General features: G+C 35.4%; 1 protein-coding gene across 1 annotated transcript in view; it reads right to left on the bottom strand.

Annotated features, from left to right (window-relative positions):
- KIAA1715 (KIAA1715 ortholog) overlaps nt 1-17,736 on the bottom strand; it is a 43,675-nt gene that overhangs the window by 18,239 nt on the left and 7,700 nt on the right. The window contains exons 5-8 of the mRNA XM_009332559.1: nt 15,083-15,141; nt 11,790-11,830; nt 4,851-4,931; nt 4,711-4,762 (exon numbers count right to left, since the gene is read on the bottom strand). Of these exons, the coding sequence (XP_009330834.1) occupies nt 4,711-4,762; nt 4,851-4,931; nt 11,790-11,830; nt 15,083-15,141 (233 nt within the window). The remainder of the gene's footprint in view (nt 1-4,710; nt 4,763-4,850; nt 4,932-11,789; nt 11,831-15,082; nt 15,142-17,736) is intronic.

Raw genomic sequence — 17,736 nt, 5'->3', positions numbered from 1 at the left:
GCTCCTACAAAGATATTGAGCCCAAATACTTTACAGTCATTATTAGAGAGATGTGCTTCAGTAGTTTTAGTCTCATTACAGAGGTAAGATAGTTTCCACAAAATTATATCAGGTTATTCACAAGGCTTTCCCCACCCCTACCACTCAAAAATTCATTTGGCTTTCACTCTATTCTTATTTCCTATTTAAGAGAACTTGCCAACACTCTGCTGCTCCCTAAGTAAGGGAAGTTACCAGAAGAACTTACGTTATGAGAAAATGAGAAATGCTCTCCTTGGAGAGACCAACAGCCCATCCATGCCAGTATTTCATCTCTTAGAGTGGTTGTAGATGTTATTTAATGACAACACACAAACCTGAACGATTTCTGTTGCCTACATCTCTAATACCCCTCCCAGGATCCATAAACGCATTGTCAGGGACATTAGAGAGTACAGCCCTATCCAATCATTTTAGTATCACATATGGACCCTGTTGCCCATGAATTCCTCCAATTCCTTTTAAACCTGCTGCCTGCTTCCACAATAACAGCACTAATATTCTTCTACAGTAACTGGATATGATGTATATACTTCTCAAATTGCCTTATGTTGAGATGCAATGTGTTAATAATGAGCCTCTTGCAAAGTTCCAGATTTCCATAATTCAAGTTCTACAAGTTAGCTGAGTAACGCACCCGTCAGGTCTCAACACTAACACAATATACAGCTACTGCTGATGTAGTTTTAATGAAGTTTTGCAATTTTCCAAGGTTTTTTCCTCCCTGAATGATTTTTGTGCATCTGCAAACCAACCGTATGAAGACAGATAAATAACTTAAAAATAGAACTTTTATTCTTCAAGCACACTGGAGTCCAAATTCTGCAGTTACCAGCACTGAACAATACAGATACATAAGCAGACACATTACTTAACAGGGCTACTACTCACAACCAATGATTCAGTATGATCTCTTAAAGAATATTAAGATACTGCCAGTGGTGAGACAGCTGTATCTTTCATGTTTACAAGCATAACTATTTTATTTCTCCCTCACTTCAAAACTCCTTGATTTTTGTAGAGAAGAATGCATCATTTTTAAAGAGCTAGAGCACAATGCAGATCAATATATAGTTCACATAATTTGTTGGCTTTAGGGGCAAAGACAAAACAAGAATTGTCTTTCTTCCTACTCATGCCTGTACCTATCCCACAGCTTGCAACCATCTGTTATTGCATTATTTTTAATTCAGGTCATGGAGTGATCTCATTTACAATACAGCCCTGCTAACAGTTCTATTAGCACAATGAAGGGAGCAGGTATCTACAACAGGATATTGTTGATAAATATTTATTCCACTGCCAATATATACTTACCCTTTTTTTTCATATGGTCAAAGTACTGAATAACTATATGCTCATTAACTCTACCCCTCAAAACATTTCTGAATAGATAAAATTGCACTTAAGTTCTCAAATTCCTTTCCTTCTGGATTTCCAGGTGCTTTCTTATGCCAAACTCAAGATTCATCTGAATCATCTGTTAAAATTACAATTATTTAAGAAGTGCATGTCACAATCACAAAAACTGCAAAAAGAGCTAAATGCATATGAAAATTGGGGCACTACCAGTTGTTTTTCTGAGAACCAGCTATTATGTAATGCTGATTAAATCTTTGTACTAATTACCATAATGCACAAGTTTCCATTTCAGCTGGTAAGTCAAAAACATACCGAACTAACCTTTCATCACCTGACTTGTACACAACATTGTCCAATCTGCTTATGTATTGGTCATTATTTACCCTCTTTTCAAAAAGACTCAATTACAGAGCTCAAGATAATCAGTTCTGCTGCCTCGCTAGTTTGTGTCCAAAGTGAGCAAAGAAAAGATCAAGGAAGCTTTAATGTTAACTTGTTAACAGATATTTTAGTATTCCATATCACTAATTCTACCACATATTGCATACACCAAATTACACCACAACCACATTAAGGTGTCATCTAGTTACAGTAAGTTATATACTGCACAGAACAGAAGCTAGTATTTGTTTTGGGCAGATATTATTTAGTGTCAATAGCAATATGCTAGTAGGTTTTTGATAGCTAAAGACTGAAATAATTACTGCACATACCAAGAACAAGTTATTTAGAAAATAAGCCTCCACAATTTCAGAAGCTAAAGCCAAACACAACGTGTCCCTCCTGAACTATAATGCATCTACAAAATACAATAGTCTGAATATCCACTTTTACATGGACAAAAAGCAGCACCAATTCTAAATTCAATGTGTTAGAGAACAGATTGGAAAAAAAAAGAAAAAAGGAAGTTGTGCTGTATATGAACAAAGCTATATAGAATCATAGAATCATTTATATTGGAAAAGACCCTTAAGATCATCAAATCCAACTGTAAACCATGATAACTTACAAAATTCGTTTTCCAAAATCCTTTCCAAGGCTAAACCGCACTTTTATTCAGGATAAAGTAAATTGCTTACCTTAATGTGGATGCACCCAAAGAAGTTGAATGTTTTGAATTGGAAGTGTACTTTACATTTTCTCAATTGTGTCCCCACCAGAGTTCTCTGGTCCACACCTCAACACAGTCTGAGAGAGCAGCGCTTACATTCTTCTCAAATGAAACTAAACTGAAAGATGCCCTCCACCAGGTCCATGAGACCAGTTTAGAGCTAGCCCTAAATAAAAACCCCTAAACATATACAGTGTAGGCAAACTCCTCAGCAACAACTGTTTCACTCTACAAATCTACTCCTATTATACCACACTTACCAATGTAGACCACAGCCTGTAGTGGCTGGCTTTCAGAAATACTTCTCTCTCAGAACCTCTCCCTCATAGCCCTTCTATTAACAGTCAAGTCAAAATCAACACCACATGCCATATGCTGTATCTAACTAACCTGCTTTTGACTAACTCAGAACCCTGGATCAAAAGTACGCGCACTGTGCTTTGTAAACCCATACACACACAAGACTAGTTAACTAACAGAGACTGAGCAACTCACTTGTCACTATCACTACTTACACAGCCTGGGCAGAGTGGAAGAGAACAATCCTGTAATTCCTTAGGAGTTTCAAAAATGCTGGTGATATCTCTTAATAAAGCCAGGGTGACTAAAGACTTCTCATCGTCTATTTAATTTATATCTAGTTATCTCTAGATCTCTACATCAAAACACACATTTCCAGGCAGTTTCATCCCCTGGTCAGCATTACTTGCACTCTACAAACAGATCTGTCACCCTACTTCTGGAGTGGTTTCCAACACATCTCAAGGAGAAGGATGAATATAAAGAGTTAAAAAAACCCCACACAGACTACCTAAACATTACAGGTATGTCAGAAAATTCTTGGCAACCACCCATGAGCTGTATTAGGACAGAGAACAGAACAGGATGTCAGAATGGCCCTTCAGCCTTAAAAAACTATGAATGCCGCAGAAATGGAATGATGGGAGAGACAGGTAAGGAGCAAACTTGAGAAAAAGCTGTTGTGCCTAGGAACCAGAAGAAATAAAAGCTTTACTGCTAACGTACTTCACTGCAACTACTCACTGTCAATGTCAACAAGTAAGGATGGGCTAAAAATGTTTTCATGACAATTTGAAGCTAAGCAAGAAGAACAAAACAGTGGATTTGACCATGCAGCTTATAAACACCTTTGTTAGTAAATCCAGGTGCTCCACACCCATCAAAACCAGCACTCCCAAGAGCAAAAAATGAGACAAATAAAAGTTTGGTTACTCACAAGAATTAGACCCAAAGTTGACAATTCTAATATATGCTCTAAAGCAATCGGTTTATTTTATGGAAAATTATGCACATCAGATTCTGCAGTTTTCTTTGAGCACCAGCCTCTACAGGTCTAAGTTGGTTATAACAGCAAATTAGTACTCACACTTTGAGACAGATCTTTGTAGGTATCTTCACTATTATAATACAAGTTGCCCTTTATACTGTGTTAATACTAGCATTTTCAGTGTAACTACAGCATATTATACTCAACTTTAAGAAAACCTTAACTGTAGTTTGCTTGCATAAATATCTTTTTTTAATTTACAGTCCACATTTTTAATGCAAACATTCTACTGGAAGAAGAATGGGGGGAGAGATCTTTCCAGACTTGAAACCTGTGTGTGCAATCTAGAAACAAGGCTTTCTTGAAACGCATGCAAGTTTTTTCTATTTCTTTTATTATTTTATTCAACAGCACCTTTAAATGGAACATCATAAACTAGTAAGAACTGTCCATTCTTTGCATCTAGAAAATATCTGATTTCTGCACTAGCTTTGTGGAATCTCTCCATCCACCATATAAAAGTAGTTTAAGCACTGCATTAGGAAATGTCTAACTAGCCAGAAATAGAAACAGAATTGAAAAGCTATGTCAATGAACATTACACAAGATTTGAAAGCACCTTAGCATTCTAGAAAAATTGCAAGTATGCCACAAGAAGTTAATTTTCACTCTGCTTTAGCATCAAGCAGCATTAAACATCCTGCTGTCTAGAAGAGCATCAGCCTTTAGTAATAGATTCCCTGTCTGAAAAATACAGAACAGTAACGGGCATAGTCTAATAAACAGTCTATTAACTCTAAATAAAGGTCAATTGATCTACAAATTTTATCACAGACAGACTTCTAGAGTGGAAATTGCTATGAAAGACGAGTATCTATGCTAAAGAGCAGCCATTTTACAGGGCTATTACCTTGTCCAGGTCTTGGGGTTGCAGATGTTCCAGCAGATGGCAGTTCAGCCTCCTGCCAATTAATTATAAATAACATTATCTGAATGTTCAGCTCCATGGTACCTTTCATATTAAATCAGTATCAATACCAAGATTCTTACCTTTGCACTTGATTCTGGATCAAACCTTTCAAGGATTAATTTAGCAGTCTTGTACGTTTCCTTCTCCATTACTTCCTCAAGCTGGAAACAAAAGGTTCTACACATCAATACAGAATTCTTCAAAGTATTTCCCCCCCCACCATCCTCCCATCTACAAACAACTTATTAATGTTACCAAAAGGTGAAGCTCAGTCCAATGAACCAGTAGCGTGTTCAGATACCTGCGGATTTGCTGTATTCACTGGAAATGAAGTTTTGCTTTCAAAAATAGTTTCTAAACTCTAATGGGCTACTTGTATTTAACAGCTTTATTGCAAGGAAACACCAAATATTGCTAATTGTTTACATATAATGAGGAGAATAATTACATGCACCAACTTCAATAATGGAATGTGCAAAAATCTATCAGCCATCATTATTGGAAGTTATTAGACATGACAAGCGAATGACAGGCAATTCCTTAGATTTATTTCCTCATAGCACTTAATGCTATTAATTTAAGGAAGGTCGTTAGCCAAATGCTTTACAGAATAAAGTCTCTGTGCCAATTAACTGCTGTCAGCATCGATTTTAGATTATTTATTAGCAGAAGCAATTAGCTTGCTGCAAATGCTGCGAAAACTCACTAACTAGAGAACAGCCATGGAATTTGCTCAAATGACTTTAAAGGCTGGATCTCCATCTTTACAGTGATTCCAAGTGCTTTTCAAAAAAAGGGAACATGTTAAGAATTTAAATAAAAAAATTTACTGAGAACTATGCATACTTTAGGGAGTGTAATTAAAGCACTTCATTATTACAGCGTTTTATTTACAATGCACTCAAGTGGCTTTATAGCTAATACATGGGCTTAATTAAAAAAGTAATCACTAGTAAAGTATCATTTTAGTGGTTAACAGCCAACGTCAGAAGCAGCTTAACTTTAAAATGGAGATAGTTGAAGTTATGACAAATAGCTAATATGTATAGAAGCTATAATGCATTTTACAGTATCTTAAGCAGACCTTTTCTCCTAGATAAGCTGACTAATGGCCACGTTCAGCTAAAAGTGGGGGTTTTGTTTGTTCTTAAGTTTGCTGTTGGCATAAACTGCAAAACTGAAAAGGTCAGTGGTCAAAAAACTAAGTTTCCTCAAACTCATTTATCACTGCTAAAATAACAAATGGTGCACGTTAACATGACTTTTACACCATTATTTAGCTAGTGAGAAACTAAAGTTTCAGCCATTCTGCGTATACAGACCTTGTAGGGGTTTTACCTTTAGACAGACCTCAGAATTACAAATAGACCTCAGAAGCTAAATAAAATTCACCCAATTTAATGGATATACAGTATCCATTTAACAGCTCACTCCTACATGCACTACCAGAAGTTTAAGGCAAGGAATACGACCCAGGCGGTTAATTAAGGACTGTTGAAACAAAAGGGAGTGAAGAGGGAAGTAAAAATCAATTTCCTAAACTTGTATTTAAGCAGGACTTTGGAGTTAACCCACTAACTTCGTAAAACAAATGCCACACAGTGCAATAAGATCAGAATTAAGGGTCTAATAGGAAAAATAAAGTATTTATTGCTTATAAAAGTGAAAAACATAAGGCAGACTTTTATATGAAGGGGTAAGGTTAGCGAGGTGAAGCTGCAAAGCGGGGAAGTGTTAACAGTCAGTGTCAATATCTGGCCCCCAAATCAAAATAAAAAAACCCTAGTCACTTTACATCAATGAACATAATGCATCCAATTGTCTTTATAGTCACACAGGAAAATGAGAAATAATCTTCTGCAGGACAAAGTGGCCTTTAGGAAGAGAAAAACCAGAATGCTCCACCATCACTTGACACTTTCCTTATCTAACATACTTCTTGCTATAGCAGTATTAGATAGATGGTAGTTATTTGCAGATGTAAGTTTTGCAAAAACAGTAACATTTTGAAATGGAAAAATTTAGCTCTTGCCACAAAATTCGGATGTCAAAGTTATTCTTCACATTATATAGTTACTGGATAATTCAACAAGTTACTCTTCATATTTTGAAATTCATATATAGCTTTATAGTTTTAGTAAAGCTGAATCTGAACAAGAATTCAGTTTCACAACTGACTCTCTACAAATTCCTTGAAAATATATAGAAATTGTCAAGATTTCTATAAGCACACTCACAGTTCTCATGGTTTCACTTCTAGGAATCAAACAGGTCAAAGTTTACTTACTCTTTGAGCAAATTAGTCTAATTGCTAGAAGCAAATAAGGGCCTGTGTAAAATTTAAACACTATCTCTACATTTGCATAGCAGAAGAAACAGGCTTGTGCACTGCCACAGCAAGCTCATTTGTAAATGCAACTCAACATACTGACTTCTGCATTATTCGTCATCCTGAAGCATAACCTTGGAAAGGTTAACCTAGTGCTGAGCACTGGCTCACTAACACGGCAAATCGCTCAACACCTCCTGCTCTTTTTCCATAATATACTCTTCTCTGAGATCCAAAACTCTTCCCACAAAAACATTGTCTACTTTCTGCCAAGGGCTAAATCATAGTTTATTATTGTCAAGCTTAAATGCTGAGTAACCAGGATCACAAGTAAAGTCTCTATGAAAGTTAATACCAGCCTAATCATGGATTTTTCAAACTTATTTCATGGAATGAACCACATCTTAATAAAGAAGCATGGTCATGTACCACATTCTCTCCTATGAATAATTGCATGGATGGCCTCCTTTCCAACTGGCAACCAAACAGAATTCCTGTGGCAGCAACATCAGTTGCCTATATTTAAAAGTAATACGAGTAATGTATTTTAAGCTTCTTGTAAATGCGATTTAGCAACTGGAAGTCTGAAGTATTGGCACAGTGCAAATTATGTATTCGCCATACTACTATGTGAGTTCTTAAATTGAATTACTTGGTATGTCAAATCCAACTATGGAGAGGTATTCCTTTATGTTCACACAAAGCCACAAGACGCATTTCAGTCTACCATGTAAGATACGCAAGTACACATAGCAAAAGTTTCCTTAAAATAGGAAATAAATCATTTAAGCCACAATAATCAAGCGTACTCTGGATAGATCCATGCAAACAGTAAAACAACCAAAGTAACTGTTTTGTGTGAACACTACATGAAGGAAATACTGATGATCAAATGAGGTAAATATTATTTTTAACCATATTTTAAGCTTCCAATTGCACATCTGCAGTACTCTAGCATATATTGGGTAGACAAGACTGGGCTTTTACAACAATCAACTCCTAGCAGAGTTTTTGTCACATACTGAAGGTTATCAAAATATCTACAGTTTTCTATGCCTGGAAGGCTGAAGGAATAAAGTTCATTAAACAGTAGTTATTTTAAATAACAAAATTCATATGCTGCATTTTTTTTTCCATTATTAACATAACTGCAAGGCAGCCTTGATATCAGACTACTTTTTCTTGGAAAATTAACAGATGCAACTTTCTAAATTCTTACCTCAAATGGCTAGAAAGTCTGTCCAAGTCTAATATTACACTCAGCCTACTATACAGAATAGCTGAGCAAACTTCAGCAAAGTTTAATTCTAACATTAGCAAAGTAATTACTATCCTATCTTCACAACTCTGTCCTCAGGCTACGAATTATCCCATCTTTAAGACTTGCTGCTCCAGGTAGTCTCCACTAATTCCCTCTTGTAGCAGCTTAATACATGTCCTGTGCCCTTGCTTTAATGTGCTTAACCCTCTGAACTTGCTCATCTATATACATTCAGGCTTAAGGGCTGACATCCTCATTAACTGAGAACTCTTAAGGCCAAAATTACAGCTACACAATCACGAACACAACCAGAGTATCCCTTACGATCAAGGAGGGAAAAAGAGTTGTATCTTGAAGTAGTGCCTTAATTATAGCTAATGAACTTAATCCCTAGCCCCAATCCATAAATACTCAATGTATTTTAAAGCATTCACTAGGAAAAAAGTAGTGTAGAGAGTCAGTTCTGTGGAAAATAAGCATTACACAAACTTTGAGTCGAAGTACAGGATAGGCAATATTAATGAGCATTTCCAGATGAAGTATCTATATTTGTGTTTGTCAGGTATTTTACCCACACGAATATCCATGTGATTATGCCACCAAAGACTGAAGTCTTTTGAACAGAACTGAAGTTCTATTGAGCAGCTCATTGCACAGCAGCCAGGGCATTATATCTAGTAGATGAGGAGCTTACTCTGTTATAGGTATCCTTCAGCATGTAAGTAATGTCACCAAGGAAAAGGTGAACCACACGCCAGTAAAACACAAGTACTGTAACATTTTTCAAAAGGACAATTGTCTTCAACGTAAGTTTTCTCCAGCAATCGGGTAGCTGAGCTGTGATGAAGTGAAAAACTATAGCTGTTGTGGCAGGCTGACAGTGCCTAGACAACAATTTGCATTACAAATAAACAGGAAATACATAATTTACTTATCCCAGACACTTTGAGGATCACAATGTAAATATCTTAGTAACTAAACCTATTTACAAACTCAGTAGCAAATCAGAATCCAACAGGGAAAAAAAATCCTCTCCCTTGCCCCTTCCCATTATTTTACTTGGTAAAGGTTTTTGTTTTGTTTTACTAAAAAGTAGGTATTGCTACAGTTATTCATAGCCACAGATAGTCCTAAGGAAGTTAATCCAAAACAAAACCAGATCTGAATATTATAAAAACCAAATTATGAGTGTTTTTATCTAAAATACAAATTATATTCTGTCTCATTACCTGCATCCACTTTCAGCTCATTTCAACATGCTAGGTTTCATGTACGATGATCTAATTTTAATGCTTAATTGAATACCTTTAAATTATGATGAAACTCCCGAGTCAATCTTCTGAGTAAAAAATACCAACACCGCGCTGATTCAAGAGGTTGCAATAAGTCTTCTGTTTCTGGTTCCTTGCTAGGAACCAGGCACCCACAAGATCAGGAGGTAATCATGGACTTTTTATTCCCCTCAGATTGAAAAACAGCTGAGTTATAGGTTATTGGACTTCCCAGAACGCTGTTTTACTAATCCTATTTAAAAGTTTGTCTTTAATGATTAAAGCTTGACATGCATATACACTACTGGCAATTTATATTTCCAGGTTTAAATTCTCCATAGTTACACTATATTTCTATATTGTTCACAAAGTATTTGTGCAGTTTAATTTTTAACTACTGCCTGCTCTTCTACAATATGTTGTTTTGATTTTTTGCATATGCAAAATACACATTTACATCTTGTTTCAACAGCATCAATTTGCAAAGTAAAAAACTCTCTCCATTATAAACCAGCTTTTCCCTGACTAATCTTTTACTCAATGCCTTCTCTCTAAAGAAGTGCTTCTCACACACAAAAATTCAGCATTACTAGTTCTTCTAGAATAAATATATTTTCATGATTACAGAAAAATAAACTTAAACTGAAATAAAGACTTTACATTTAAGACTCCAAAAGCTGTTGTTCTCCATTGTGCTTTTTCTGTTCCAATAACTTTCCCTCCAAAGTTACCCAATGACTAAGTAAATTGGAAATATTAACTAATTTCAGCTAAGCAATTTTCATAAAATGAAATTAAAAACATGGTTGTCATACTCATTTATTTTGTTCCCAGAAAATGTAAGCCTCTCCAACCAAAGGACACTTCCCTTTAATAGATTCCTTAATATAAAGATTAGCAGATATAAATATTAGCAAATCCTCTTTACCAAAGGACAATGACATAATTAGGTTACAGGTTATCATTTTTACATCTACATTTTAAAAGTGATAAAAAACAGAGTGGAAGATCAGTGAAATCTGTTTCCCCTGTAAAGGCCATATAATACCAGACTCTTACCTGACTCCTTTTTGGTAGCATTGTTGTGGGATTTCTATTAATTTAGCTAGCATGGCAAAATCCAGAAGGCATGAGATGAACACTTTGGGAAACTCATTAACAATAAAGCCTCATAATATAACTTTTGGAGTTTTTTGGGAGAGGAGGGGCTGTTTTCTTGGGGGGTGGGGTGGTGTTTGGTTTTTGGTTGGTTGGGGGTTCCTTGTGTTTTGGTGGTGGTGGTTTTTAAGTTTTGCCTTGCAAGGCAGGAGATGAAGCCAACAACATAAGCAGAGAACTTCCTTATGGAATGATTAAGTAGAGAGGAAACAGCTTTCAGTATTACAAATTTCACAAAGAGTGCAAATTACCCAAGACTTGGAATCTTTTCCATCCTAAGTTTGTCTTACTGAGATTAAGTGTTGATCCAGTTGAAGCAAATACCTGGCGTAGACCAGTTTTATACTGTTAACTCATCCACACAGCTCACAAAATAAATGACCTCAAGACAACTGATAGGATTGATATATGACAAGATAAATTTTTAGAGGAAAGAATGTAATGGAAGAAATATGTAGTACAAAAATAAGATGGAGGATGATGAGAAATAAGTGGTGATGCATTTAAGACAAACAATAATCTGTTATTTGATGAAAAAGTGAATTCAGACAAGATGGAAGTCCTTTTTGCTATTCATGATCAAGACATTAAGTGATAGAGTAACTATTAAAGATATAGTTGCATTCTATGTTCTTAGATTGGTGCAACATCCAACACTTTTTATAATCTTAAAGTAAAAGAAGTAGTCAGCAATGAGTAGGTTAAAGCACACATTTTCCTTTTCTGACAAAACGGAATCACTTTACATAGATCTAGCAACACTAAAACAGTAGGTTTAAGTTAAACTACAAGGAGACAATTTATTCTCATATGCAAGCAGTCCTTTGTAATATTGGGGTAAGGAAAAACTTGTGTGGTACTAGAAAGTGTATGAAAACGGGATAGTTTCACCTCCCTCCCTCTGCCCTTTATCTATATATTACAATCAAACTCAACTTGTAGAGATGCAAAAACACTTTAGTGGACCATAACAACTAGCTTTTCCTGAAGTTTTACTTACTATTTTTTTCTTTTGAGATTTTAAATCTTCCAGCGCATCATCTAAAAGAAGCACATCATACATTAGTTTTCAAATATAAATAAGAGATACTTTCAGCACACTCTAAACATTGACTACACCCTGTGAGATCAGGAAAAATTATGCACTGACCGCTACCAACTCTACAACATTAGTAAACTTTGCATAAAATAACTAAAGTTTTTATGTGAAAATAAATCATTTTACATCCTGAAACTGCTTATAAATTATAGCCCACTGTTATCACTTTATAGTTGTAACTATTAAAAAGTTTTATGTACCATTTCCTCGTCAAGCAAACCAATTCTATCCAAAGCCAGTGCCCTGCTTTGACCTACATTAAAACTGGTACAACAATGGACCAAATACACTTAATTTCATGAGTCAAACTACAGAAAAAAAGCTTAAGGTCTAAGTATTAATATATCTATTCAAGTACCAGATTTACTGGCTTCAGTATTTCACATAAGCCTCTTAACGCATGCTAGTTTCAAATGCCAGGTCTGAGCTTCAAATCTCAATCTATTTCACCCTTTCAGTACTTTCAGACTACAACAAAACCCCCAGTTTTGTAAGAAAAGCTACCAGAAGGTCATTTTACTACTGAATGTTAAGAGACTCTTTTACAACTAGTAGGCACAGCACATAACCTCTCTAAAAGGAAGGGAAAGAAGAAAGGTTAAATGTACATGGGATTTTCCTTTAAGTCAATGCCTGCAGCCTGGCACTCAGGGGAAACTCACTGTAATAAACCATCACCTAATATAAAAGATATTCTCTTGGTAAATCCATTTTCTACTACCTCCTTCACAGCAAGAAGAGTCTAACAAAAAACTTGACAACTTTTTCACCTTCTCAGCTCTACTGGACACCAGCAGTTCACTTCTTATAAGACATAGCTATTTTTAGCCATTTTTCAGTTTTCAAAAAAAAAGAAAAAACTTCACAGAACTACAAGAAACAAAAACAAAAGCCACCAAACTAAATACATACTTTTTTGTATCTTTATTTATATATATTCAAGTATGCTACACACGCTTTTTAAAGTTACTTCAGGAACACTACTGTTACTTGAAATTAAGGGAACACATAATTACTTGAGCTTTTCCAGAATGTAGAAACCCATTTTGATAGAATAAACCACTTTATTAAACGTATAAAATACTAAAACTGGGCATGTACATATTTGAAAGTTTATGCAATGAAAGGGTAACTACAACATTCCCTTACTATTCAAGACAAATGGGACATGGAACAAGACCATATTTAGCACTGGGCTGGACCATAGAAGGGAGACAATTCCAGGAACTGTATATCTTCACATTAATAAGGTACTCCCTCTACCAGATTTTTACATTTATATTAGAACACAGCCTCTCATGTAGCCCCACAGAGATTAACACCTTGAAATGCACTGCAATGTGGTATGGTACCACGCAGCCAAACAAATAGCACAATATGGTCAGCTGTTAACAGTTACTCAAGAAACAGAAGCTGCTTTTGGTACAGAAATGCCTAGAACATCTTCAAGCATAGCCTCCCACAACACAATGCAATCAGTTTAAAGTGTGGGCATTTGTTTCTGATCACTTTACCTCCTGTGTTCAACAAGAACCTCACGAAACACCTGCCCCTCCAAACGTGGCCAAATGGCAATTACTGCAAAGTGCTCTCAAGAAACCAATATATCTTATCTTAATTAAACCTACAGAAAAAAAAATTCATACTAGAGAAGTCAATACCTGCAAGATATCTCATTATTTTCACCACACTTTAGGACAGATCAGCCTAAATCTTCCTCAACAGTTGTTTGCCTGACCAGTCTTAAAAGCTGTAATTCCGTAATCTTTCTACATTACCTTTCCTAGTGTTTCACTAGGAATTTTCCTCATTTGGGGCATGGTTCCCAAAACTGGTGTATGCTGGTTATCCAGCATAGAGCTTTACAGTATTAAATAATCACCTCCAGTGACTCAATGTGTTATATTAACTTATCCCAGAATAAAAGGCTAGCTTTGAGTCACTCAGTTGCCAGTTTGCTCCCTCAGCTACATTTTCTCCTGCTTTACTGCTGTAACTCTTGCACTGCGCATTTGATTTCTCTTTTCCAAATACAGGACTTGTATCTTTGAGGTAAAACACTTCATTTTTACCCGACCTCTGGAACAATGCAGAAATAATTCCTTTTGGTATGTTCTAACATCTACTAAAACCCTTTATACACAGGTTCCACAAAAGCACTAGACTTGCATGTATACTAAAAACAGCAATATTTAAGTAAACTAGAAAAACATACATACATTTTTTTTCTTATCCAGCCATGAAATGCAAATATATATTCGCCTTAGAAATGAATCACACAGCACCACAGAATATATGGACAATTTTATTTCTACATAAAAAAAATGTATGTCCTATGCTTGCATATCAAATGCAAACATTAAGTTTAAGAAAAATTCCAAAAGTGATGTTTAACTCATAAGCTGTCACAAATTAAATACATCATGTTGTTCTGCAAGTCATAAAACATAGTGCAACACTGAGGTTTTCCTGTATTATTGCTCACATCACCATGAGATATTGTTACAGGCTGGACTGCTTTCAAAGAAAGTCTCAAATGAATTCTAACTACTGCAGACAAGTGCCACAGATGCAGTTTTTAAATTTTGCATTAGAATAAATCTGCATGTTCTTTAACAACTTTTTATATATATTTGAACACCTGCATTACTTTTTTTTTTTGTTACATGACTCCCAGTTTTCCTTAGCTCTCAAAACAGCACAAACACACCTGCTTATCCCTTTTCCACTCAGGAAAACACAAGCATGCTTTGGAGAACTTGGGAGAGAAAAGCTATCTTGACAAATAAATTAAACACATCTGCTATAAATATCTTCCCTTATACATAAAGACAACAGATTAAGACTGCTGAAATACTTGCAAGATGCAAGTATACTACTATTGTTTATATTTCCTTTCCCTCACTCCTACTTCTACACTACATTTTATTCCATTACACTTTGAAGCATGCAAAGACAGAGAAAGTTAACACAATTTTGTAAGCAAAGTGAAAGATTAAGCAGTTTCCTTCCCGTTCTTTCAAGAACTGTGTGGTAGAAACAACAGTTTAGCTAATGCTACCCATTTCAACATCAACAAAAAGGCTACTCTTCTTTTCCTGGAAGCCAAATTATCCAAAATATTTACATTTTCATAGCAATCATCGTTCCCAACTAGTTCCGTATTCTAAAAAAAGACAGAAAAAAATACTTACTATTCCTTTCTGTCCTTTTGGAAAAGAAAAAAATGAGCAGTGTTCTTATAAACCAGATTCTTTAAAACAGAAAGAAGAATTATATTAATTAAAATATATTACAGCAACCATTTCTGAAGTCATTTAGCAAACAGGATAGGTAACGCAGAAGACTTCCCAGATGAGATTTAACTTTGCAAATACAAAGAACAGAAATTTTCAAACAATAATTATACAGAAAATTGAAAGTTAAAGTAGTATCTTGTTGACATCAACACTGATCTAAATAAAATCCTCCTGCCTATTAAAATTTAACCAAGTATTACTGTAGGTAGAAATACTAAGGAAGGAGCAGCAAGTAACATCATCGCTTGCTAAAATGTTCAATGGGAAGTTTTTAAAATCAAGGTATGTGCAGCTAGCTGAAAATTACTTAGTCATCACCTCTTATTTGATAGATTTATGATGCATGTTATCCAGAAAACCAAGCTTACCAGCTAAGGCCCAAAATTAAGACCCAGGAGGTTTGTGGGAAGAATTCAATACCAGTGAAAACTATGAGATACAGCTATTGTACAAATGCTCTCCCAAGCAGAGTTAACTGACCTGACTCCTGGCGATTTTACAGAGCTCTGAATCCACTCAGTTTCTGTAGGGTTTCAGCTGACTTAGCTCAAACAATGAGGCAGTTTATCTGTGCTCAAGATAAAATTAAACTGATCTATGATCATTTTACATTTGAAAGGTCTCTCTGCAATCATCAGGACTTCATTTATTTTAAAGCTTAGAATTGCTTATAATTATTAAGTCGACACTTTTCCTGGCAAGTTATTCGGCCTAAGCCAAGTGGCAAATCTCATACTTCAAGCCCTTCAAAGCATCTTAGCCAAAACCCTCCTAGTGCCAAGCACTATATAATAAAGCCTAAAGTAGCAATGTTTCATTTAAGAAAAAAAAAAAATTCTTAAAGGCCAGAAAGGTTCTCTGAATAACAGCTAGCAAAAGAAAGCAGGCAAAAGGCTGTAAGATTTCAAATGGAGTTTCGACTTAATTCATAAGAACATCTTTCGCATTTATATAATGGCTGCCCAGTTCAAAATTATTTCAATTATTAACAACACAACATGAGTTAGGTAAGTTAGACAACTGGAATGCAAGGGTAAACTATCCAAGGCCAGAGAAACAGAGAAAGAAGTTTAACTCTATTCCAGGTTCAAAGATGTGCTGTAATAACTACTTTAAGAATACAGTTGGCTTTGCCCGCTTACACAATGCAAGATTTGCCTCTTCATAAAGTATCAAAAGAAATAAATGCTTTACAGAGTTTGAATTGCCTTAAAGACAATGTTACACAGGCAAAAGCATTATTTCTTTCTTACTGTATGCTTAATAAAGAGTCTTCTATCTAAAGCTGTATTCTAAGCTAATAATACATATGTGGTAGGACTTCATGAAATAAAAAACATTTCCTCTTTAAGAACTTTGAGGTGAAGGTTTAACAGCAGACCATTTCAGACCAATTTTACAAAATAAAAACATATTTCTCTGAAACTCAGAACATGCAAGATGAAACAATCTAATTCAAATGAAAATCATTTCAAGAGCATCCTGCTAACATGCTAATATATTTTTTTCAACTTTTCAGATATTTCAATATACATTTAAAATCAATGATGCTATATATTCCTAGAACTTAACTTGCTCTACCAGCATCAGTAACCTGCTGAGACCCCGAGGGAATGACCTAAGGCAGAAATAAGTTGGTGACTGACTGCAAGCTGGAAAAGGCAGACATATTCCAGTTTGATTAGGGCTGAAAAATCTCTAGAGCTATTACTGGGTGGCACCAAGCATTCAGCATGGAGTCACCTCTTGACCGAGAATAAAGATAAGCTGGCAGTTGCTTGCCATTCATATCTGCCAAAAAAAGCTGAAGGGGAATAGCTTAAGAGAAAAATCAGATAAACAGCTGCAAGTCATAAAAGAACAACAGTCTAATTCTAAACGTTAGTAAGCCAATATCCAATTCGGAATTTTACAGAAACCCACCATTCAAAAAAAAAAAAAAAGACAAAAAACAAGAATTGCAGGACAAACTAGAGAATAAAAATTCAATGTGAAAGTTCACACCGCAGCGCTAAAAGCCATCACCTTCAGTAATAAGTTTTCTTTTCTACACTAATCCTAACACACCTAAGTGAAGGGAGGCTGGTAATACTTCCTCTTCTACAAACCTTCCCTGTTACATGAGCAAGCCTCACATACTAACAACAAAGATTTTCAAATCCTTGTCCTTAAGAACAAAATCAATTCATATTGCTGCCAAAGATTAATTTGAGCTTTAATTTCTATATTAATCCTTTCCAGTCAAGACATTGCTGCCCATGTATCTTCTCCACAGGATTCAATAACAGCAGCATATTAGTACATTATGCATAACACAGTATGACATACAAAAAGCATCTTCAAGTATCTTTTTTTGCATGTTACGTTATGCTGACCCACACTAATCAAACTTGCAAAGCCTTAAATATTTACATTTGACTTTGCCTTTCAAGTCTAAAGCTAGGGCACTGACAAGTCATGTTTTCATACAAAGATGCTGTGCAAATATGGACAGTATTTATGATGTTCATTTCAGCAAATTAGTAAATGCACTATGCTCCCCATCAGCA

This window comes from Pygoscelis adeliae, unplaced genomic scaffold (assembly GCF_000699105.1).
Source record: "Pygoscelis adeliae isolate BGI_AS28 unplaced genomic scaffold, ASM69910v1 Scaffold160, whole genome shotgun sequence".
Lineage (NCBI taxonomy): Eukaryota > Metazoa > Chordata > Aves > Sphenisciformes > Spheniscidae > Pygoscelis > Pygoscelis adeliae.
This window is presented reverse-complemented; position numbering and strand designations above follow the sequence as displayed.